Consider the following 25,339-nt stretch of genomic DNA (forward strand, 5'->3'; position numbering starts at 1 on the left):
CAATTTTTTGGATTTGGGTATTATGAAGGTTGAAAATATCTGCTTTGTTGATTTATACACTAAGAGAAATGATTTTAATTTTAATATTAATAATCTAGTTACTTGGAATTCTAATGTTTCTAGGAGCATCTATTTAAATACCACTTTTAATGAAATGAACAGAATTAAAAGAATATGTAGTTATATTTATTTATCCAAAAAACAAATCGATAAACTCTTTCAAAACTTGATAAAAAGCAGTGGATACCCAACTAAAGTAATAAAATTTTATATAAAATCATTGAATTAATCGTATATTTTTGTGGATATATTTGCTAAACATTTTTTTTTTTTGTTAATTTTTATGATTTTCCCATGTGCAAATCCATTTCAGGTAAATCCATTGCCAAAATTATTTACTAAATCATTTCTTTGTTAATTTATATAATTTTTCCATGAGCAAATCCATTTCGGGCAAATCCGTGGTTAGAATTATTTATTAAAAATTCCTTTACTAAATAATTTCTTTTGTTAATCTGTACAGTTTTTCCATGTGCAAATCCATTTCGGGCAAATCCGTGGCTAAAATTATCTACTAAAATTTTTTTTCTTTGTTAATTTTTCCATGCGCAAATCCATTTCGGGCAAATCCATGTTAAAATTATCTATTAATTTTTTTTTCTTTGATAATTTAAATAATTTTTCTATGTGCTAATCCATATTGTGCAAATCCGCAGCTAAAATTACTTGCAAAATAGGCAATTTATGTTTCTCTTTTCTATTTTATATATTTTCTTAAATATATATCTATCTTCTGAAACTATTTATGATCAATTTCTAAAATTATCCAGTATAATATTACCTTGCGCACATCCATTTCGGGCCCATCCTTGGTAACTAACAAATCAAAGCTCAGAATAACAAATCACTTCAGCAGTGCAGTAAGAACGACACTTTAAAACCCTCTTGTTACACTCAATTTGCGCTTTTGTTTTCATATTTTGTAATCTGGCAATCTTTCTGCGAAAACATTTTTAAATAATTCTTGAAAAATTTTCTGTCCATGTAAGTTGATCTGACTTTGCTACTCGCTTTATAGTCCCCTTTTTAATGTTTTTTATTTTTATTTTATTTTATTTTCTGTTCTTACATGTTATTTTTACTTATTTTTACTTTTTGTGATCTATTTTATTAGTTGTTATTTTTATAAAAAAATTTTTGAGTGCTCCTCACACTATTGTATTAATATATTTTGCTTTGTTTTTATTGATACAATATCAGAAAGCACTCTGTTTTGCGGATATAATCGTGTGGGCTGAAGAAAAGATTATATCTTTTTTTCCGGTTTTTTAAATAAAATTTCATCTTTTTTTTTTTAACTGTTTGTTATTTTTTTACTTATTATTTCCCCCCTTTCTTCATATGTCTATTATTTTTCTTTGTTTTATTCTTCATTTTGAACTTATATATATATATATATATATATATATATATATATATATATATATTAGACGGAAATTTTTATTAAATCAAAAAAATAGGTCTATCTTTTGCAATATTGATATCTTTTAACTTATTATAAAAAGTATGCTACTTATGCTCTATGCATTAATACCAACAAATATTTCTAGGCTCTACTCATTCTAAATCATGTACGCTATTTGAAGTAACGTTATGTGGATTCAGTGATTTCAATTAAGTAGTGGATCTAATTTAATCAGAAATTTCTTATAGAATCCAACTGACATAAAATGGCGTCTGTTTCTGAATCTGAAATGCTTAATCACAACAAACGTTATTAGAAGGAATTGCTAGACGGATAGATTTAGAAACTTGGTATTAGTAGCTAAGGTGACGGCAGTATTATTAGAGTGATGTAATTTAAGTTTTGTTATCTAAATAAACCAACCAAACCAATTAAAAGTCTTTGATAAATGTGTCTTAAGATAGTGCATCTTACATAAAAAGTTTTGAACAAGTAAAACTTGAAATTCGTACCATATAAATACAATCCTAATGTATTATTATCTCTTTGAATGTATGTGCACAAAGAGTAAATATTGCATTTGAAATAACTCTGTATCTAATTAATTTCTACATATAAAGATGTAATCTTCTGGTTTGATGATATAGGCCAATAAATTGCATAATATAAATTACGTTAGAATGGACGTCGTTTAAATTAAGTTAGAATTTCGAGACTGAAGATATTTATTTTTATTAAGAAATGTTTTTTAAAATGAAATATGGGGTTGTAGTCGTAAAATAATCTAGTAAATAACTTCGTAGAATTTTTTTATCGTTGTTTCATTTTTGATGTTTTCATGTATTTTGGAATAATTAGAGCATTGAGATGAAATCTAAATAGATAATGCATTCCAATTTTTAAGGATTTAAATTAATCTCCAGACAATTTTGTTTTATTTTTTGAAATGCCAAGAGTGAGCGTTGGATTTGAAAAAGCCATTATAAAAAGTCTTAAATAACATTAATCATTTTTTTAAGAAATAAAAAGAAGTTCAAAGAAAAAATCTTTATCGAAAGAAATTACTCGTGTGTGATTTGATTAGAGCTACTTTGGGGGAGTTATAAAATGTAAAAATGCATGTCAAATTCATTTTAACATGTATTTTTGAAAAGATAAAAGTCAAGAATAGCGAATATTTTTAAAAATAATATTTAAAATTGAACTTTTATTTACACAATTCATTAAATTGTAGTATTTTGAGAGAAATTCCAAGAAAATTAAATTAATATCATCAGTTTTCGTAATCATGTAACATCACTAAGGCGTTGTAATGTTGAAATTTTTCGGGTATTCAATTTCCGTGGACAATTTTTTTTTTATCTACGATTTATTTTCTTCTTATTATTACTTAAGATTACTTAAGGTTGCAAATTATTCACTTAAGAAAAACCAATCGGAGTTTTATTTAAAGGTGTTTTAATTTTATATGGAATAATTTTAACATTTTAGTTTTGAATTTCAATATATGGAAAATATATTTTTAATCACAACACTACGACTCCCCGTTGTACCCGTTTTCATTTAAAACTTAAAGCAAGTCAAAAGATAATTACAATTAAATGGCATAAAATATTGCGTGTAATATCAGCATTCTTTTTACTAAATTTACAATCGTATTTAATTCAAAATGTGTAATCACATCGCAATAAAAATATCTTATTATTTAATTTAAAAAATGCAAGTCAAAAGCTTAAATTTTGTGTAAAAACAAACCAGGGAAATATACCTACATTTCAGATTTCGGTAGTGAAAAAAGACTTAAATATTAAGTTTATTGTTTTTTTAAGCTCTTGATGTTCTTTATCTAATTTTATGCATTTTAATAAAAATATTTAATACTTACATGACATCAGCTCAATTGAGCAAACTTGTGAATCCATGGGATATCGATACAAATCCATCATGCAAGAAAAACGCAACTTCAACCTATTGCGATACATAGAAGTAAATAAAAATAAAAAACTTGCATAAATGATGAAATTTAAAGTAAATAAAGTACATTTAAAAAAACGCATAGAACTGTTAGTTTTTGATATAAGTGTGATTACGAAATTTTATTGCGTAACTATTACATATATAATAATAAAAAAAACTTTTATTCGAAATTACTGAATTTAATTTATTTTCAAGTCAAAATCTTTTGATGAAAAATTAATTTTAAGAAATCCTGTATGTTATTTTGTATAATAAATAATTTAACAGTACCTTTAACATGAACAATTTTTAGCTACCATTAAAATTGCATTTACTACTGTTTTGAAACATTTATGGTTGATAAAAATATATACTAGTTTTATTAAATACTAGGCAGATGCATTTTATTTACTGATAAAAATTTTAAACAAAAGTACAAAATTATAAAATAATATATCGTTTTGTAAAATGTTTTAAAAAAAGACCTCGACAGTCAATGTTTAATATTTTTTTATATTATCGTAATGGAAAAGTAATAGTAAATAAAATAATAGCTTAATAATCTTAGTGAAACTCAATAAAAATAAATTGATTTATTGCTTACCTATCTACGTTTTCTTCAAAATTGTATTTACTTCATTTAAATATATGTTTATACATAAATATTTGCTTACCTTTATTTGGCACATAAATATTTTATGACTCAATTTTTTTAATTGAAAATAAAAAAAAATAAAAAATAAAAATGATCTATTAATATACACATTGCCGCCCACTATCACTGTACAAAACAAAAAAATATGCATAATTTTAAATTGTTCCGCATCCATTTGTGCTATTCTTATATCAACGCATGTTTTTATACGTTTTTTTTTAAAATTCCTTATTGCCAAAAATCATGTTCATGGTTAAATGATGAAACACATTATGGACCAAAACATCGTCTTTGATACTTAGTACAATACCAAAAAAAATCCTTAGATCTGTTCTAATTATGAATCAGAAAATTATAAGAGAGAAAGAAAAAGCAACGCAAAGGTCTAATGGTGGTTAAAAGAAACTCATTCATTTTGATGAGGGAACTCTTACATCATGATATGCATTTTTGCTTTACTTAAATGTTTACTTCTCAACCTTATCATAATGAATGAAACATTATATGCTTTATAAAATCAATGCTACATGCTTTAAAATGAGTGAATACTTGGCAAACTCATAGTAAGGTAAGAATTATAGCTACGGTGACCTATATATGCATTAATTTAAAATGTAACAGTAATTAAATTTAAAAGTAGAACATAAAATACAGTTGTTTCCTTTTTTCCTCTGATACATAATTTAAAAAGGTCTTATCGTAGCTTCTGAGAGAAAAAATAATTAAACATCATCAATTAACATGCAGTTTCATTTTCTTTCAAAATTTATTTAATTAAAAATACATTTAATAAAGTATTTACTATGTTTTAAAAAGAATATAACTTATTTTTTAAGAATATTTATTTTTAAAGCATATTTATAGACATTTACAAGGCACATATAAGGCTCCTGGTTTTAACTTTAATGGTTCGTTGATCTTGCATGGCATATAAAAGTTTTTCAATATTTAATGAAGCCTCCGAATTCAATAAGCGGTTGCGATGCCTAGCATATTTTTGCTTGATATTGCTTCATTTTCGGATCTCTTTATATATATATATATATATATATATATATATATATATATATATATATATATATATATATATATATATATATATATATATATATATATATATATATATATATATATATATATATATATATAATGGAAAAACCAGTAGAGAGTGATGCTGAACACAGAAAGAAATTCAAATGAAAAAAAATATTATCTTTTTCTTAAAAATGTGCATCTCTATTTTAATGTTTAAACCATGATAAGTGAAACAAAATTATCTTTTTTACAAAAAAATGTAGGCTTGTTTAGTTACTTAGATATGCGCTTGTCTTTTCTTGTTGAATAACAATATTTTTATTAAATTATAGCAATACATTTTTAAGTTGATGCTACTTTCCCAGAAAGTTTTATCAAGTCTTTGATTTTCATTGCATTATCCAAACTTTTAAATTTATGTTTTTATTAAACTTTTTTCTGTATAAACGCAATTACTAAAACTTTTGGCAGTGACTTTTAACCTCAGATAATTAGATTATTTCAATATGTTTTCCAATAAGGTCTGCATTTTAAAAAGAATCTTGTTATCTAAATATTTGGCAATCTATTTTGAAGTCTTCTTTTTTTCAATAATTTCTTTTTTTTTTCTTTTTATCCTCCTTATTTATTCACCTTTCTACCATCACTGTGTTCCAGAAATAGAAGCATCTAAGCATAAATTTGCAAAAAATTCATTCTATAAAAATATTTACTTTTAGAAAGAACCATTTTTGTCAGCCACGAATTATTTTATTTCTTAAAAAATGAGTTTTTCTTCCTTTTTCATATGTTTTTTAATATTTTTTTACTGTTAAAGTATTTCTAAAAATAAATTTTAGATTATATGAAGATAAACATATAATTATTTGAGAGGGCACCCAAATTTGTAAAATTTAACATAAATACTAGCTTTCATGTTTAATTTCCATAAATAAAAAGCACGTTGAGTTGACATAACAATTTCAAAAGGGCTATTCGATAGAGCTTTTTCAAGTTGAAAAGAGAGAAACCACATTCCAGCTTTGTAAATGGCCTGCAAATCATTTTAACAGATTTTTCAAATAGCTTTGTAAAGTGCAATGCAGCGCCTTTGAAATCTTTCACAAAAGTCGTTGACTAAATGGCAAGCCTATTTCTTTCACTTCTGTGTATTTTGCACCCCATAAGAGTTCGATAGGCATGAGATCAAACTATCAAAGAAATGGGGAAAAAAAGATTTCCTATTTTGTCAATTTTCTGATCGAACATTTTGCTGTGAATGTTAGAAAAAAATAAGAAAGTTGTATAAATATTATAGTGTATCATGAGAAATATGAAATATTAAGTCTATTTAAAGAAACTATATGCCATATTCAACAATTTACATTAATTTATGACTTGAAGTGATATAGAAGATTTTTTTAAGCACTAAAAGTGAAAACTAAGTAAAAAATTAACGAACATCACTACTAAGGGGAACTAGAAATTAAATTCAATTTTGCTTCAAATCTTCCACTTAAAGTATGATACTTATAACTTTCAATTGCTTAATAGCAATTAGTTCATAAATTAATACTATTTCAAATGGAAATTATTTTTTCAATTAAAATACGATATTTGAAGTGATGCTAAAAGTTTTAAAGTTTTTTATCATTAAACAATTTTACACGCTTTTTTCTAATTTAAAACAATACATCTCAAAACATAGTAAAACTAAATTAATAGAACTCAAAATACATATTTCCTTGGTAATTTTTCATTAGTTAGATTTCAGAAAAAATGCAAAACATTTTAAAATTGTGTTTTTATTATTTTCAGAAAGTCAAAAAAGGTAAATATGTAATAATAATTTTAGAAGTGTTATTGAAAACAGATTGAAAAACTAACCTAAAATGTATGTAATTTTTTTTCAAAATAAGCGAAAAAAAGTTATTATTGAATCATAATATTTTTAATTACATGAAAAACTTAGACATATTTTTTTTAAAAAAATTTTTAATTTTAATTATTGAAAGAAAGGATGGATGTCTTACCCTTATTGCACAGTTTTAAAGTAAAAACAATTTCACCTCTTTAACAATTATACTAATTAATATGTTAAAAGAAATAAAATCAAGCTGCCGTAGGAAATAACTTTAATGCTTCATACTTAAATGCGCATCAAATTTTCATTTATATTTTAAAATTGTCATTTCGTTTATCTGAGGAAGTTCTACAATAGCTGAAGAATGAGAAATCTATTGTCAAAAATTTCTAAAACTATCACTTTTAATAATGTCAATCTTAATGTAAATGCCTGATACTATTCATTTTGCAACAGAAAACTTTGGGAACTAATTGAGTTTTCAAAATTGAAATCTGCCGAGACTATACAGTAACGCTTTAAGTGAAATATTTCTAATTTCCCGAACGGTTAAATTCAATCCTGAAAGAACTGAGTAAGAAATGCGAAATTAATTATTTTGTCCCTCAGGTACTGAAATAATTATTTTAATGTGCATTCAATGAAATCTCATTAAGCCTGTAAGAGCAACTCTTCCTTATTCTTTAAATTGCATTTTCTAAGTTTGTTACAATACACCTGAAGAGGGCATATTTTCTACTTTATTTCGAATAAAATATGCAATTTAAAAGTTAAAATAAACGCATAACACTTAAACATTTTGATGTGAATCATTAAATGGAATGTTATAATTGGATGAATTGTTTTGTTAAAAAGTATATGTATTAATGTGAAATTGCTGAAGCTATGAAATTATTCCCTCATTTTCCGTGAGTTTTTAATGCAATCATTTTTGTTTGTAATTAATCTTCCCATGTTTTCTAGATTGATGAAAACTGTAGAGAATCAATTATGTTTCAAAATTAGGTATTTACCCGATAACAGTCTTTTTTTTGACAAATCTTTGTAAAAAAAGCCAGTTTCTTGTAGATGATTATTTTCTTAGAATACGATTAATGATTTCTTGAAGAATATGATTTCTTGAATATGATTATTTTCTTAGTTATTGTGAATTATGCACTTTTTATGAAAATATTTCCAATTCTTTTTAAATTCACAATCACCTGTATAATTTTAGAAAAATTGGCATTTTTATGGACCTTTTCTGTTTGTTTGACAGTCTAAAGCTAATTCAATGTCAAAACGGTTTTTTTCTTAACAGTTTTTTCTTTCTAATTATAAACAAATTGAAACCCCCAGCCAGTTCAAATTCTAAATTTTGTCATTCTCTTTTGCTTACTGTACAATAAGTAATCTTTTTTCAAATAATCTTACGATAATTTCCCACGCTTTTCAACAATTATTTTATGGCTTTAACCATCGTATAAATTACACTGGGAATCGAGATTATTTTCAAAATGAAACTCTAGCTGATTTTTATGTTTCTTTAGATATAATATTTTGGTAAGTTTGTTTCCAGACAATTTTTAAAGAGGGAGTCACAATAATTTAAAGTGTTTTTACTCTAAAAAATAATTTCAATGAGACTTTTAAGATAAAGACAGCGTAAGAGTTTTCTTCACAACGAAAACGAGACCTCCAATTAGATTACCCAGGTACGAATCCCAGAGTCGACAGGTACGGATTCTGCTCGCAGCTTTCGCCGATCGCAAAGTTAAGGTATTTATTTCATAGAGTCCTTTTTTCTGTTTTGCTAAAATAGCAGAGTTTGTTTGCAAAGAAGACAAAGTTCTAACAAAATTTACTTGTGAAAATAAGAGTACTTATCTACTTAAAAAAACGAGACCTCCAATGAGATTACCCAGGTACGAATCCCAGAGTTGACAGGTACGGATTCTGCTAGCGGCTTTCGCCGACCGCAAAGTTAACGTATTTATTTCACAGAGTTCCTTTTTTTGTTTTGTTTCGCTAAAATAGCAAAGTTTATTGCGAAAATAAGAGTACTTATCTACTTAAAAAACAATTTTCCACATTTAAAAGATAGTATTTTTTTGTGATATAAGCGGTTTAATACTGGCACACCTGCTGACAGTTTTTTCCCCATAAATTTACAAATCTTTTTATACGGTATATTTTAACTTCAGAATTTTGGCACCTAATTTACTTAAACTTTTCTGTCTGCACTTTTTAAAATCATTGAGAGAAGTTCTAAGCAATCTGAATTTGTACTGTCATCTCTTAGTTTAGATCCGTACTTACTAGAATATGTTCAATACTGGATCATTTTCGCCACTGGGGCAAAAGAAATGTAAAAAAAAAAATAATAAAATTTTTTTTGTTAGAATTTCTCTTTACTTTTTTGAAAATTTTACTTTTTTGAAAATGTATTGAGTCCATATATTTGTTACTTGGATTTTTGAAACATGCCATTGCCCTTTGTATGTATATAAATCTTTTTCTGCCAAATTATTATAAAGCAGTTTTTCAGGAAGAAAAAAAAGAGTTTTGTAAACAGCTTAGTTCTGTTTTTGTGTTTTCTATATTCGCCTGTTCCTTTATTCCCTTAAATGTTACTCCGCTTAACATCTTCAAGTCTATCATCGCTTAAAACAACCAATAGCTAATAGTGAGTAAAAGCAGTCTCTATTGCAAGTTATATGTTGATAAGCAATAAAATAACAATCGAATAATGAATGAAGCAAATGAAAACATGTTAAAACCATTAAAAAATAGCAGTATGTTCAGTGTGCAAAAAAAAAAAAAAACCCTTGATTTAATTGAACTGATCGGATTTTTGATAGGGTTCAAACACAATGGTTCACGAGGGTGATCTGAAGTATAACTAGTAATTTGTGCTGAAGATATTTTAAGTCATGAAATAAGGCGATATAATCTATATATATAAATAGATATACAGATATACCCATGAACCATTAGGTTTAAGTTCTAACACGTGAAAGTACGATCATTAGATCAAAAATTATTCAAGGTTATTATTTATTTTCTTGTGCGCACTGTACTAATACTGAAAAATATTAGGCGAACACCGCATGATGTATTACTTACCTTAACATATATAAAATTTCACCACTTGGCATAATTCTAACAAGAACATTTGGCACTGTAACATATTGAAATTCAGCATGTTTGGCATTTGCAAAGAAGACTTCCGGTTTCCAGATACGCTGCACTAATTTTGGATCATTTAAATCAAGCGGCTTAACAAGATGAGGTTGTTTCAGACGATGATCGTACCATGTTTGCCTCAGGTATAAGTCGACTTCATAGTCCTGAAAAAGATTACATTTGATAGTGTTTTAAGAATCCCTAATTAAATATTTAGCAGCAATTTTAATTTTTTTATAAAGTTTTTACTGTATTTTACAGTTTTATTTTTTGTTTCCTATATGCGAAAAATCATTAAAACTTATAAATTTTATTATTTTATTAAATAGATAATAATTATGAAGGAATCCAAATGGAACTATTTTATGATAAGCAGCTAATTGGTTTCTGGAATCACATCATTACTCAAAATTAAACTAAAGTTGTGTTTGCCAATCATCAAATCTTTCAAAAAATCTTGCAGATTCTATCTTTAAATCTGTTTACAAAATTTCATTTTAACCCTTCCATTTTTTTATCCTTCCATTTTTTTTCTAGTATTACCATCTGAAAAATATTAAAACTAACCATATTTATAATAATAAATTTCTAGCTGTAAACATTACGCATTATCTCAATTACTCTTTTTGTGAGAAATAATTCTAATTATTTTTGCTAAAATGTATCGCTTAATGCTTATGAAACACTTAAACAAACTACATCGAAACAACGGCTTTCAGACTTACGAGCCTTTATCTTGAAAGAAAATGTGATTTAGGAAGAAAATTAAAGAGAGAGAATTAGTTTTTAACAGCAAAAAGAACTATCTTAATTGCATTACGAAGTTTTATCTTTATACTATCAAAAGCTGTTCTTACCATTGTGGATGGATTTATTGATCCAAAACTTCTTATAAATATGCCGCATGATACAACTGTTGGTTCGCCTAAGAAAACAATATGAATGTTAGAGTAATTAATTAATAGTTAATTAGAATAAATAAACAACAAAATCTTTTTTTAACTTTATCTAATTTATAAATGCACCATGTGTTTAAACTGTTGACTAAAAAAATTTATATGAATATCAGAGCTACTAATTATTTAATATTAAAAAAATTCCACATCACTACTGAACTATATCTAAATTAATTCATAATTAGTATTTTTACTCCATTTTATATGATAGCCTGCTTCACTGTAATAACAAATAAATCTTTCTTTTAAATACTTTTTGTCTGATAGAGTGTACAATTTACAGAAAACTACTTTGTGTAAATTGTACTTTACTTGTACTTTATACAAAAATTTAGAGTTTATCGGCTTAGAATCGCACGTTAACGGAACTAGTGTTCTTATTTTGAGATCGAAAAAAGAGTCAATTACAAAGTTGTTCAACATCAAAATTCTCCACTGTTGTTACAGCAAAGCTGTTGTTATTTAGTAAGAGAAGACACTTCCCTTACAGTAATCTTAAAAACAGAAGATATAAGAAGCACATTTATTTGGTTTGTAATTTCAAAAAATGCAACCTGACATAACATGAAAAAAAAGAAAAAAGTTCACAAACCAGAGCATTCCTTATCATGGCACAGTGGTAGCGTGCGTAAGAGAAAAGTATTAAAGAAAGATTTCCTATAATGTCGAGATGGTGTTAATTTACAGTGAATGCAAACGCTTGGAAAGAGCGGCACAGTGACTGTATTGTGAATGTTTTCTCGGAAGGTTACATCCTTCATTGCGAATCGTTAAAGACAGTGTAATGAATCAGGGTGACCAACTGAACAAGAAGAGTAGGAACAACCAGAAGACGTACACTGCTAGAATTTTCATTCTAAAATTATGGTAAAATAACCAGCAGCAGTCTGTCCATCCGATTAACCGTAAAGTTTACGGCAAAGAATATTTTTCAAATTTACGGTTTGGAAACTGTTGGCATCTAGTATGGTTATAAAATCATGAATACAAAACTATACAGTTTCTTAACCATTTACAACTACCGTGGTGTCAAAACCGTAAAAAAAGAAATTTAACTGGACATTGGAGCTAGACTTCTCATTTAATAATGGACAGAGGAGAGTCCAGGACACTGAAAATTCTTAATGTGTTTTAAAGGGAATGGAGGTGTCAACGCTGGGGCTCGAACCTCCTTTCTGTCGGTCGTGAGATTGACAGATTAGCTCTCTCGGCTATAATTTGTACGTGGTTGCAACGAACTAAGTTGCTTCATTAGGTGGGCTTAGTTGGTGCAGTAAAATTATTGTTATTTAACCGTTTTAGGTAAAAATAGTTAATAAATGATTTTTCTCGCTGTTAATCATTTCATTACCATCTTATTTATGGTTATTTGATTGTTTTGTTTAAATATGGTAAAATAACAATTAAATAGATTGTTATTTAGCCATTTTATCCGAGAAATTTCTAAGAGTATACAAGCGAATGCACTCGCTAAGAAAGATCAGCAAACCCTGTGGGCTCTCAAAATGCCGCAGATAGGATGTTCAGGTATCAGGGCGCTAGGTATTCATCCTTACCGGTCTACACTTGTGCAAGCACAAATGGCAGGGGATTCTAAGAAACGGTCTGATTGGTGCTGATTTTATGCAATAAATCAAGCAATCAGATGTTCATTTAGTGCTTTTCATACGTATCATTTTTGAGAACACGTCATTTTATCTCATAAATCGATAATGCAGAACAACTACGTAATTGACTTTTTCCGCGTATATTGTATCATTTTTGATATAAGGACGTGAACTCAGAATTTCCCCTCAAGGTGAAACTGTAAGTGGTTTTAAAGATTTACAAAGCAAAATTTTACAATATGTAGTAAAATATGTTATCTTACTTTGGGATCCAGTAGGTAAGGCTCTTCTATCATAATGTTTTAAAATTTCATCAAGCAAGTCAAGATCATGAACTTTGCTTCCAGTTCCGTTTCTAAAAAAAAGAAAAATTGTTTAATTATTTAAACAGCAATGAATAAATCTGAAATTTGTGCTGTTAATAATTTTGATCAAAATGCATAATTAAGTTTATTATTAACAAAAGCAGGAATGCCAACTATGGGTGGTCGGAAGTTTACACATGTTTTCAATATTACGTAATTTGGAAACACAAGGTACAGTGCCTCTATAAATTGTTTCGTCACTCTGAAGACAGCCAAGCTGCAATTTAGCATTTAAATACTTCATTAAGTAATCATACTTCATTAAATTCATAATCAAATTCATAAATTCACTAAGTAATCATACTTCATTAAATTCATAATCAAATTCATAAATTCACTAAGTAATCATACTTCATTAAATTAATTTAAGTTTTTCTTTTAAATAATTTAAATATTTTAAATAATCATTTACATTTTTCATTTAAACTCTTGCACTTAAGAGCACAATTTCAAATATATGATGTTCAAATTTCATGCTATTAGGGTACACAGAAAACCCAGGCAATCTATTATTTAGGAATTCTAAAGCTCTAGTATTTTTACATTCAACATAAATGCAAATAACCGAAGTTTTTGTTGTTTTTTTACAGATATGACTTTCATTTAATTCAACCATCTGCTGTAGCTCATTAATTAATATAATATTTGCTTCAGAATAAATAAAATTTAAAAAAAAACTCCATCTGAAAAAATTCTCAATATATTCCGCACTTTTAATTTATGAACCTTATTAATTTGAAGTTAAAATTATGCAACGCTAATCTTTCTGAGCCTTAAGTCAAATATAATACATTTCATTCAAACAAAGAAACTCAACTAATGTAAAAAGCCAACTAACTAATTAGCAAATGGAAATAATGCATTTTACGTAGAATTTTTGGGCGTTTACCATTTAAGAAAATACACAATATCTATATTCTTAGAGTTCTTGAGTAATGGCTAAAGTTCTAAGCTCGTTTTATTCATTTGAAAGTTACCCTTAATGAGATATGGATTAAGCATATCTAAGCGATTATTCATTAAATCGTAAAATAGAGCTACATATTTTAATTCCTCAAATACTTTAAAAGTGTTATATTATAGTTATATAATAAAAAAACTGAGTAAGGATTTTAAGATAATTAACTATTACTTATATCCATTATATATATATATATATATATATATATATATATTCAGTTTTTTTACATTTTTTAAAAATTTCTCAAGGAATACTTAAAGGATTATTTTGTCACTTTAGAGTTGTTTAGTTCATGCGATTTTTCAAACTTAGCAATAAGATTTAAAGGTTTCCGAGGTTTGAGGGACCGACAAGGAATGAATATTTTATGAACGACCTGTGCCAAAAAATCAAGCAGTAAACTTGTAACTTGGATCAATTACTTTCGATTATATTTGTAATTACTGCATAAAATTTCGTAAGCTTAGCTTAAATATTTAAAGAGGTATGTACATTTAAAAAAAATAAAAACTTATTTTTTCTGCAGCCCGTTTTTTTGCTATAATTTAAAAAATATTCAGTAAAATGAAGCAAAATTTTGGTGAAATTTAAAATTTAAATACAAAAATTTTGCTTTAAATTTTGAAAAAAGATTGCTTAAAACTAAGCAGGATGTGTGCATTTAAAGTAGTTTTTTTTTCACTGCGCATGCTCGAAAAATAAATTAAATTCTTTTTTTTTGTAATTTTGTTGTTGATCTTATTTGGCAACTAATGAAAAAAATCTTATTATCTAAAAGACGCGAAAAGTTTCGAGCAATTTGCTATGTTTTTTTTTGTACGTTTTAAAATCAAGCTAAAAATGATTGGGAGTTAGCCACAAATTTGTGGAAAATACATAAAAAATTGCTCGAAACTTTTTACGTTTTTAAGATATTCCAATAAGACTTTTTTCATTAGTTACCAAATACGGTTCACTACAAAATTATGAAAACTCGAATTTAATACACTTATTACACTCGAATACACTTATTATGATCTATCTTTCTATCTAATTCTAGTTTTTTTCTATCTAACAATCTAATTTCTTTCACGCATGAGGAGTACAAAAGAACTCTTTTAAATGCTCATATCTTGCTTAGTTTTTAAGCGAACTTTTTTCAAATGCTAAAGCAAAATTTTTCTGCTTAATTTTAAAATTCTGCAAAAAATTTGTTCAATTTTACTAAATATTTTTAAGGTATAACAAACTGTAACAAAGAAAAAAATTTTTTTTTTATAAAAATGTTCATATCTCTAAAAATATTTAAGCTGAAATTACGCAATTTTCTGCAGTTATTGCAAATAATAATTGAAATAACCGTCACAAGTTACAAGCTTAATGCTTGATTTCTTGTTATAGTGTGTTTAAGAATTCTAGTTTTCTTTTGTATTTCTTTTCGGACAGAACAGCATTACACACAGAAATATAATATAAAAACAAATAAAAGCACGAAATGCGCCGGCATGAACGAAGCAATTTCTGCGAGTTGATTTTGTATAGCTATAACCAAACTTTACCCCTAACTGTTTCATTTTAAGCATAAGAGGAATATGAATAATTTGCTGTTTAAATGCCAAAGTAGCTCGTATACACTTAATATCATAATCGAAGCAAGAGTTACAAGCCCAAAAGGAAGAAAACTTAATCACACCGATGATTGCCAAAGGTCACAGGATCGAAAGATAAATCATTTTCAAAAATAACATTTTAATATCATCAACAAATGTCAAAATCAATTACTGAAATGCCTAGATGATATCAACAAGCCACAAGTTCGAAAAGAGTTTTACTGAGAAGTCATGAAGTTGTAAGTACAAAAAACGAAAATTAATAAAAAGTACAGCTGGAAAAAATTTAAAATTATTAGTTAGAGAAGAAATGAAATGAAAACCTTAAAGCCAATTAGAAACTAAAAGAAATAGAAAATCAATAAACAAGTCACATTATTGAATATTCAAACAAGCATCCGAATCGTATTTCATGGCAAGGGAGCTGACCGCACCTTCAATGCTCAGTAGCCCTACTATAGCCTAAAGCGAAACACTATATACTCCACCCCGGAAGGCCATCCTTTAATAATTTAGTTACCTGTCTGCATATCCAATCGGGATGCCATTACTTAATAGGAATTTACGGCAAGACTTACAGTTACTTGAGACAACTTCTTCATTATTGCAAATAGATTTCATATGAATAATTTGAGATAATATGAGAATTTTGTTGACACTAATAGAAATATTAGAATTACAGTCAATTAATTTATTGAAAGGGAATAAAAAATTATTTTTTGCATCAAAAATATTTTCTCTGATTTTAGAAGAATTTAGTGTTCTATATAAATCACGAAAATAAGAAGAAGAAAAAAAGAATAACGTTAAATGATTTTTGTAGAAACTTGAAGAATTCCCAACTGCTTTTTTATGACTTGAATTTTGAATAAGCATTTTATCATTATTCTTACTTATAAATTGCGAACGTTGTATATATTTTAAGGCAGGAACAACTATTATCAGTTTGATTACTGGATAAGTTTTAATATAAAGTTCTGAAACTGGGTAAATGATCGAAATGCGCTTATCATCATTTAAATCTGATTGCTATAGCATTCTGATAAATTTCTATGCAAACGATTCTGATAAAATAATGCGCTAACTTTTTGCCATTATTGAGAAATCAGTGTGTGGATGGGAGATCAATTTAATCAGCCATTGATGAGACCGAGGGTCAGCGGTATTGGTCCTCGTTAAACTGTTCTGCCATTAAGTGCTCGATTTCGCGTGCAGATCATTGGGCTATACCAAAGCGGGGTGCCATCCGCTCTGCAGAGGATTAAAATTCACATGGCATGCCTTTGTACCATCCTCAGGAGTGCCTCCCAGACCATGACCAATATCCCACTGTGCAGCTTTAGTGTGACGTAAATAAATTATAACTGCAATAACCATTATTATGAAAATAATTATGTATTGGTTAAAATTTTATATGAAGTGTTTTTGTTAAAGTTGTGCACAATTGTATATTTCACAGCTGATAAAACTATATTACTGTCAAGTGCTGCTACTACAAATTTAATGTATAATAATTAATGAAATGATTAATATTAAGAGTAGCAAATAGTATTGCAGTCTGTAACATTCTTAAACCATTATTATTTATTTGATTAAATTTCAAAATTATGATAATAATTTTTTCTAGGTGCTTTTTTTATACCATAAATTCATCTCAATTGAAAATAAGAGATATACTAAAGTTAACGTTGAAAAATAAAACTCATTAAGAATTACATACTAGACAAAAACATTTTTTCATGATATATATTTTTTTTACTTATCACAAATTTTTTGTGTCCTGAACATTTTTGGAAGTGCTTTGTAATCATTGCAATATACTATACAATAAATATTTGAATGAAATTTTAATTACTCAACTCTTCGTCAGAGTTTTTGTATATTGCATAAAATTACAAAGACTTTATTATACAAGAAGGCATTTACTTTAAGTCAAGTAACTTTAATTTAAAGAGGAAATTGCGTCATATTTTATTAATTTAATTAAATAAGGACTATTTAATTAATTCCATGTCAAAAGTATTGTATCCAACAGCAATAAAAACTCCAATCAATCTAAAATCATCGCTTATTTAAATGATTAAAACACTAGTTTGAAAAGTAATAGAGTATCAAAATAAATTTTAATTTTAATGATCTGATTTTATTTTAATTAGATTTCACGTATAACAAATAATTTATTATTCTCTTAACATTTTTTGATCCGTTACTTAAGCTTTTATTTTACTGAATATTTAAACATCACATCAAAGTTGGGATTAAAAACAGCGTAATTAAAATGTTCGCTGAATGCTTCGTTGAATTTATTTAAGAAATAAAATCAATACTTAAGGTAGTTCGTTAGGCATTATTATTTTATTTTCCTTGAAATATTTCACTTCTTTTTTAGAAAATAAATCATGTTTACCTCACTTTTCGCAAATGGAGAACAAAGCAAATCATTTTGAATTTTTCTCGCAATTTTAATATAAATAAGGAATAAAACCAGCATTTTTTGACTAAACTACTGCTGCCATTTATTAGAAATCACTTAAAACTAGTTGCAGACAGACGTCATGATATTTGGAATTGAATGAAAAATAAAGTAATCTATTTGTCAACGTTACTTATTTTAAAGCTAGGTAGGATGCTTTTGAAAAGCTACGATATTTACTTCAAAAATTAAATTTTGCAATTTCTTACTGCTTTAAGATTTATTTTAGGTAAGTTTCTCATATGCTTAAGTATATTTTGCTCCAGCGTTCAATTTTTAAGACGTGGGATCTTAAATCTGATCAACTAAATGTATTTATGATAAGTTCTTAAGATACTTCTTACTTTCCTCGACATTTTTAAACCCTTTATCTCAAAGTAGTATTGTCCCAATATTAGTTTGTAGCTATAAATAAATATTTCAGTTATTGAATTGATAAAAGTTGATTTTAGCATTCTTCTAAAAAATAATATAGTTTATGCTAAAAAAATATTTTTTTCATTACAATAATTTTTATTTTTGAGAGAAATTTTATCATTCAAATATTCAACATTTTTAATATTTAGTATTTTTATTCACGGAGTTTCTTTTGGAAAAAAGGAAACTTGGGGAGCCGGTGTTGTCCAACATCACTATATAAAAGTGGGTAAAAATATTTTGAATGCTCAATGCTCTAGCATATAACCATGCTTTAGAAAGTTTAAATTTATAAACTTACCTATAAATTTTAATATCAATTAAACCCGATCACAATGAATAAGATTAAATTTTAAAAAAGGTAATATTTTTTGTAGAAAAATATTTTTTAAAAGCAATTTTATTATTAAATGCATTTTTAAATCAATAATTTTCTTATTTGAAGGAGATGACACAATATACATTATTGTGCACACAACCACAACATATTTATAGGGCGGGTTACATTCACACACATTCACATATATAGGAGAAAGGACATAGAACACACACAGAGAGAAAGAAACATCCATGCCTTGCCCGGGATTCGAACCCAGGACCTATGATTAAAATCTCACCTAATTTGATTGTCTTAATAGCAAACTGTTTCGAAATCATTTTGAGCAAGGATGCTAAAATTACACACATAAGATAGTTAAATAACCAGAAAAAAATATTATTGATAGCTTTTAAAGTCAAAAATAAATTAAGTTTTTTTTAAAAAATAAAGTCAGAATAAGTTGTTTTATTTATGAATAAGGTATATTTTTGGTTTTCCCTTTTTTTATTTTACAGAACTTTGCAAACTAAAAAACGAAAATAATAATGATAATAAAACATAATATATAATGCTTGTACTTAAGCTTTAAAAAAGTCAAAGAAATAAAATTTACAAAATTTGAAATCTATCTTTCCATATTCTCTAGAAAATATCTTTCAAAGCATGCTTAAAATTAGTTAGTATAATGAATTATAGACTTTCACAACCACGATCATGAATAATGTTCATATTACAGTTTATGATAGATAGGTTAGCTAAGCGTTATTCTATCACCATTCATAGTCTATGTTAAGGGAGACGATGACATTCTTTGTATCTGTATTGTATAGTAGCAGATTGGGAATGATTAATTAGTTTTAAAGTAGAAAAGTTTAACTATACTCACGCTTCTAAAAAATAACACACTAATATTAAACGAATTTGTCGCGAGTTTAAAATTTAATATGGAAAATATGAAATATTTATTTTCAAAAGCAAACGTGCATTTAAAAATATTTAATATAATAATTAATTACAAATTGCAGCTGTTTTTTTCCAGTATAGGTGTAAAAAACCAAGAAATGTTATTTGAAATCTATACATATTTAACACATACGTATTTAAACATATACTTATTCAGAATATTCTCCACCTACTGTAATGCAATTGTGTGCTTAGTTTTAAAATTTGTTAACTTTAAACTCCTCTTTTGGGATAGTTTTAAGCTCTGGTTTTTTTTCACTCTAAGCCTATCCATTTCAAAACCTTGTTTGTTCAGTAATATTTACCGACGATTATCAACCGTATTATTAAATATGATTGATAATCCATAATCTCATGCTGAGGCAAGAAAAACTTATTACATGGCGAAGCTAACTCATCGCCATGCTGAAATATGCATAACATATTTCTTATTCTTTAAAAACTAGATTAATATCCTATTTAAACACTGTTAGTAAATAAAAATCCTTAATATCATCAGGTATCTTTTAATACCACAACCTTGAACTTAGTACAAAATAAAATCTATTACATCCAAAAAAATCTACTTTAAAGGTTCTCTCTACATCTGCTTAAGACATTAGCAATCATATAACGATTGACGAATTATATGCTAATGTATTAAGCCGATGGAAAGGGAAGATGTAAAATAGATTTTATTAGAGGTAATAGATTTAATTCTACATTAAATTCAAGATTGTGGTATTAAAAGATAACTGATCTTATTAATGATTTTTATTTACTGAGATTATAATCTAGTTTCAAATGTTAGGAAATATGTTATGCATATTTCAGCATGTCACTCATGTTATTGTAAAAACTAGCAGTTTTTTGACGTTTTTATACAGTACAACAGTTCAATTTGAAATGAAACGTAGTTAAATTTAACACCGTATTGAAGTTGAAGCAAACTTAAAAGATATTATGGTTCAAGGTTTGCATATGTTATGGTTCAATGATAAACTAATTTGTTTGAGATTGTGCAATTTCTGAACAGTATGTCTCTTTGTTCTTAACTGAATATTTATTTATACAATGCCTACAACGAGAACAAAACTTTGGTAAAATTACCGTATTGTACGATAATGACACTCGTGGTAAAAATCAAAAAAAATAATTCAGGTTAATAAAAATAAACTATACTATACTTAAACCAGTCATACGGTAACAGCATACCAGAAATTCTGGTTTTCGAAATTATAGTTCTTATTTGCCACATATTTGAAAAATTTATAAAACTGAAAATGCGAAAAAATGTAATAACCGAATGAATGGTTTTTATGCCGTGCTCCAAACTATCATGATAAATATAATATGCCAAATTTCATCCTTTACTATGAAATCGTATTTTATTATTGATTAACTAAAATTATCAACAAAGCACTTCGGTAAAATATACTGAGCTTTTTAGTGATCCCATAGAGCCAGAAATACTGTAAGTTTAATCATTTTCCGGTATTTTAAACTATATTTTTTTCACACTGCGAGTACAGGTCAGATTTCTTTCGATACTCACCACAGTACGTAAAATGCTTGCCCTAACTAGCGGAACGATGATGACGACGAAATATGTAAAGGAATATAGCTGCACGAAACATTCCTTTTTTTTTAAGTTTTAGACATAGTTCGTCCTCTTCAGTTCATAATAAAAGTACTCTTTTTAACGGGTGAGAAATAATTTCGCCCTAAAAACTAACAACACATGAGAAAAAATGAACTCGAGGATGCATTTTTCTAGAAACTATATAAAAATAATTATTTTCATGCAAAGATTGATTTCAAATAAAATTATTTCAAAGCTTCAAAAATTTTAATATGCATTTTCAGTCTTTAAATATATATTTTTACGTTCTCAGGATTAAACTGAAGTTTAAGCTCGCTCTTTTGTTTGGGAAATAATCCAAGAAACTATCAAAGTAAAATATTCTTAGCAAACATGTATGCTTATTGCATGTGCGTGTAGATACAGAAAAAGGATTTGTTGAATTTCAACTAGTCTAAATCTTCTACTACAAAGAACATCAAAAGCAACTGTAAAGTGAAAATTAAAGTTTGAAACTATTTAAGCTAAATTTTATTTTTGTTTTCACGTAAATGAAGAGTAGTTTTCTTCCTTACATCTGAGTTTTCTGAATTCTCCATAGATATGATTACATAAAATTTATTTTATAGTCTAGTATTTTATAGTAGTAGGTATATATATATATATATATATATATATATATATATATATATATATATATATATATATATATATATATATATATATATATATATATATATATATATATATATATACATATATATAAATTAGGAATCTTTGTATCACATTTCACCATAATTATGAATTCTAGTGTTGCTGACTATACTGTATATACTATTATTATATTATTATATTACTATATATACAGAACTAGTTTTACTTATTTTGACACAGATTTTATCAGGCTTTCACAGCTTTCGGAAATTTCGTTAATCCCATAACATACTTGTTTTAATTTAAACAATTAAAATTAAATAATTGTATTTATTTTTCGCTCATGCAATCCATTTTTTCCGGTCCTTCTTTACAGATAAGCTAGATATTTTTTAAGAGATAAAATTTCCGTCAGTTCCCCGTGCTCTCGGTTACAGCTTTTTATAATTACGTACATTCCTGATTTGTTTGGAATTGTGGCAAACGCTAAATTTCGTAAAAAATGCATTCGATCTCTGGATAGAAGATTTATTTATTTGCTTGCTTGTTTGTTTTTAACTCGGGCTTTTTTCTTTCCGGCACTATTTTTTTGTACTGCTCTTTCTTGTACTGGTCTTTCTAGTACTGGTTTTTCTTATCTTCTTACTATATCGTGCAAAAACATTTGAGTTCCTATGATTCAATAAATTATTACATGAGTGTATTTGTATTAATATGTTTAATTTAACGTTAAAATTTAAATTATTCAGAATAAAAAAAACTTTACATCTTTCACATTTCTTATGTTTCATAAATTTCGTTAGAATATTAAATATGAGATCACTAAATTCACAGTAATTGGAGAGGATATATAAATGAAATCTAAAACGAGGAACTGTAAATAATATTTTTACACAAGTTTCCCTCAATGGCAAAGGCTACTTTCTTTAGTGTTGAGAAAGTACTCTTTAGAATTGAGAAGCAGTTTTGATATAAAACCTTTTTATGAGGTTTATATTTCAGAAAAATATATTTTGGGTAGTTCCTTATTAAAACTTGCTATCGTAAACTTGTTCAGAATGTGGATCATGGCACTTAAACTCTCATTTTTGTTAGGCAAAGCATTTTTCTGCCGGAAAGAAAATCACTATCTTAAACTTTTTCCATTAGTTTAGAATAGTGCTCTCCAAACTAGCTGTGGATGGTATATTTTAAATACTGGTTAGAAAAATATATGTAAGAAAGCTTTCATCGGAATGTTGCTGATATTAAAATTATAAAAAAAATAATCCAAAAATTCAGAGGGACATAAACTTTTTTAACATTTAATCTACTTTATGTATCTTATTGAACACTGGGTGATGGGGTGAATAAATGTAGTTTCTTACGTTAAGTTTGTAAAAAAAATATAGTTAGTTTTTAATCACATAAAAACAATTAAATGTTTCAATATTAATTTAAATTAATTACTTAACATAAAAAATAGTGAACACTTCAGAAATATTTTTAAGTTCACTACAGAAGTCTAAAAGCAATAAATAACTTCAGAAAAGGAAAGAAAAATCGAAAGTGACATCCGACTTAGATCAGATCATGATTAAAGAAAAGAAGAAAAAAAGAAAAATCGATGAATTGCCTTATAAGTACTCTGTTCCAAATTATCTTCAAGTCATACTATCTTGATAACTGTATTTATTTAAACCTTATTTTTCTAATAAATTATACTTTTATCGGATATAATAATAATATTCTTTTATGAATTCATAAATGAGTTACTAAAAAACGGAGCTTAATCCATCAATTCCTTCGAAAGAGAGTAGTGAATAGTTTACATTATTCCAATGGCATTCAAATTTGAATGTTTACATTAAATATTTTGGACAAATTAAAAACCTCTATCACTTATCATATTCTTCTGAATTTCTTTTTACTTTCAAAAGAAATATAAATTTAAGGCTAAAAACTGAAATGTTTCTTGCATTAGTTGTATTTATTTAAAATACAAAATCAAATGAATAACATAATATTTCATTTGTTTCAAATTTTAATTAAAATTAACCATAGTAAAATATACTTGTCAAAACAATCTAGATTTTAAAATACGTTACATAAATATTGATGCTGCATAAAAGTATCAAAGGAAATAATTCTTCCTGTGTAAAGAAATTAATTTTCATTCAAATTTAGCAAATAAACCAAATAATAATTTAGATTTGAAAAAAAAGTTCCTCATTCATGTGAGAAAAATATTGTGATTAAATAGGTAAGTTTAAAAAAGTTTATTTATAAAATTAACTAAATCAATAGTTAGATTCGTAATTATTGTTTTAAACTCTATTAAATATAATTAAAATAATATTTACATTTTCTAAAAAAAAAGAACTGCGGAGAGGTAAATAAATAAATAATCACTACAGAGGCTAAAAATTCCATACTCTATATTATTTTTGCAATTAATGAGAGAATTAAATTTAAAATTATATCGCAAGCTCACGTTAATATATTTTTTTTTAAAGAAAAAGTTTTGTTTAAAACTATCAAAATGTGATTAAAAATTTTCATACAAAAAACTGGGTAAATTTTCAAGCTATACTATTACCGTACCATAATATCTTTTTAACTATTATTTTATTTCATTATAAATTAAAATTTAAATTTTGTTTTAGAGAAAAAAAAACAACTTTCAAACTTACATTCAATTAATTCTGCCTCCCTCAAAATGTCATAACATCTCCAGCAATAGTAAAACGTATACTAATGAAAAATCTAATATATCAATACAAAATTATGTTTTAAAGAGTATAATCAATGTCTGATATGACTTGCAAATGATTTAATTATGACATCATTAATAACTATTAAAATAAGTACATTATTCAAATTGTTAAAGCATATTTTTTAAATTAAAACAACTGTGATTCCCGTCAAACAAATTGAACCTTAATCTGTTAGTCATGATCCAAATATAAAATGAATTTTAAAGATATCATAAAAGGTTATAAAAACTCAAGATTGATGACAAAATTAATTTAGTTTGATATCTGCGTAATTTATCATTTTTTCGATGAAATACTTTGACTTCATTGAACTAGAGCCATATTTGCTTTTGAAATTGAATTTTTTTTTTTATATGCGCTATATTTCAAAGGATTTCTTCATGATAAATATAACTCGTAAATATCATTTTCTTGTATGATAAATTATCAATCAACGTATAAAAAACACTCGTTTTTTATATACAAACATAAACTATGGAGAAACATGTGAATTGCGTCATTGAAAAATGAAGTAAATTCAACCTTTAAAAGATATAAACGTACATAGTATTCACAATATTGTTATTTTAATTTTCAAAGTGCATATGCAATTTAACAAA

The 25,339-nt window shown here is 26.4% G+C and overlaps 1 protein-coding gene across 1 annotated transcript in view; it reads right to left on the minus strand.

Moving 5' to 3' along the window:
* The window catches only part of LOC107456704 (glycine receptor subunit alpha-2), a 161,211-nt gene that overhangs the window by 20,375 nt on the left and 115,497 nt on the right, over positions 1-25,339 (minus strand). Inside the window, exons 2-5 of the mRNA XM_016074641.4 lie at positions 12,946-13,037; positions 10,977-11,044; positions 10,060-10,283; positions 3,351-3,433 (exon numbers count right to left, since the gene is read on the minus strand). Of these exons, the coding sequence (XP_015930127.1) occupies positions 3,351-3,433; positions 10,060-10,283; positions 10,977-11,044; positions 12,946-13,037 (467 nt within the window). The remainder of the gene's footprint in view (positions 1-3,350; positions 3,434-10,059; positions 10,284-10,976; positions 11,045-12,945; positions 13,038-25,339) is intronic.

Source organism: Parasteatoda tepidariorum, chromosome 11, assembly GCF_982258835.1.
Source record: "Parasteatoda tepidariorum strain Cologne lab strain chromosome 11, Ptep-v5.0, whole genome shotgun sequence".
Lineage (NCBI taxonomy): Eukaryota > Metazoa > Arthropoda > Arachnida > Araneae > Theridiidae > Parasteatoda > Parasteatoda tepidariorum.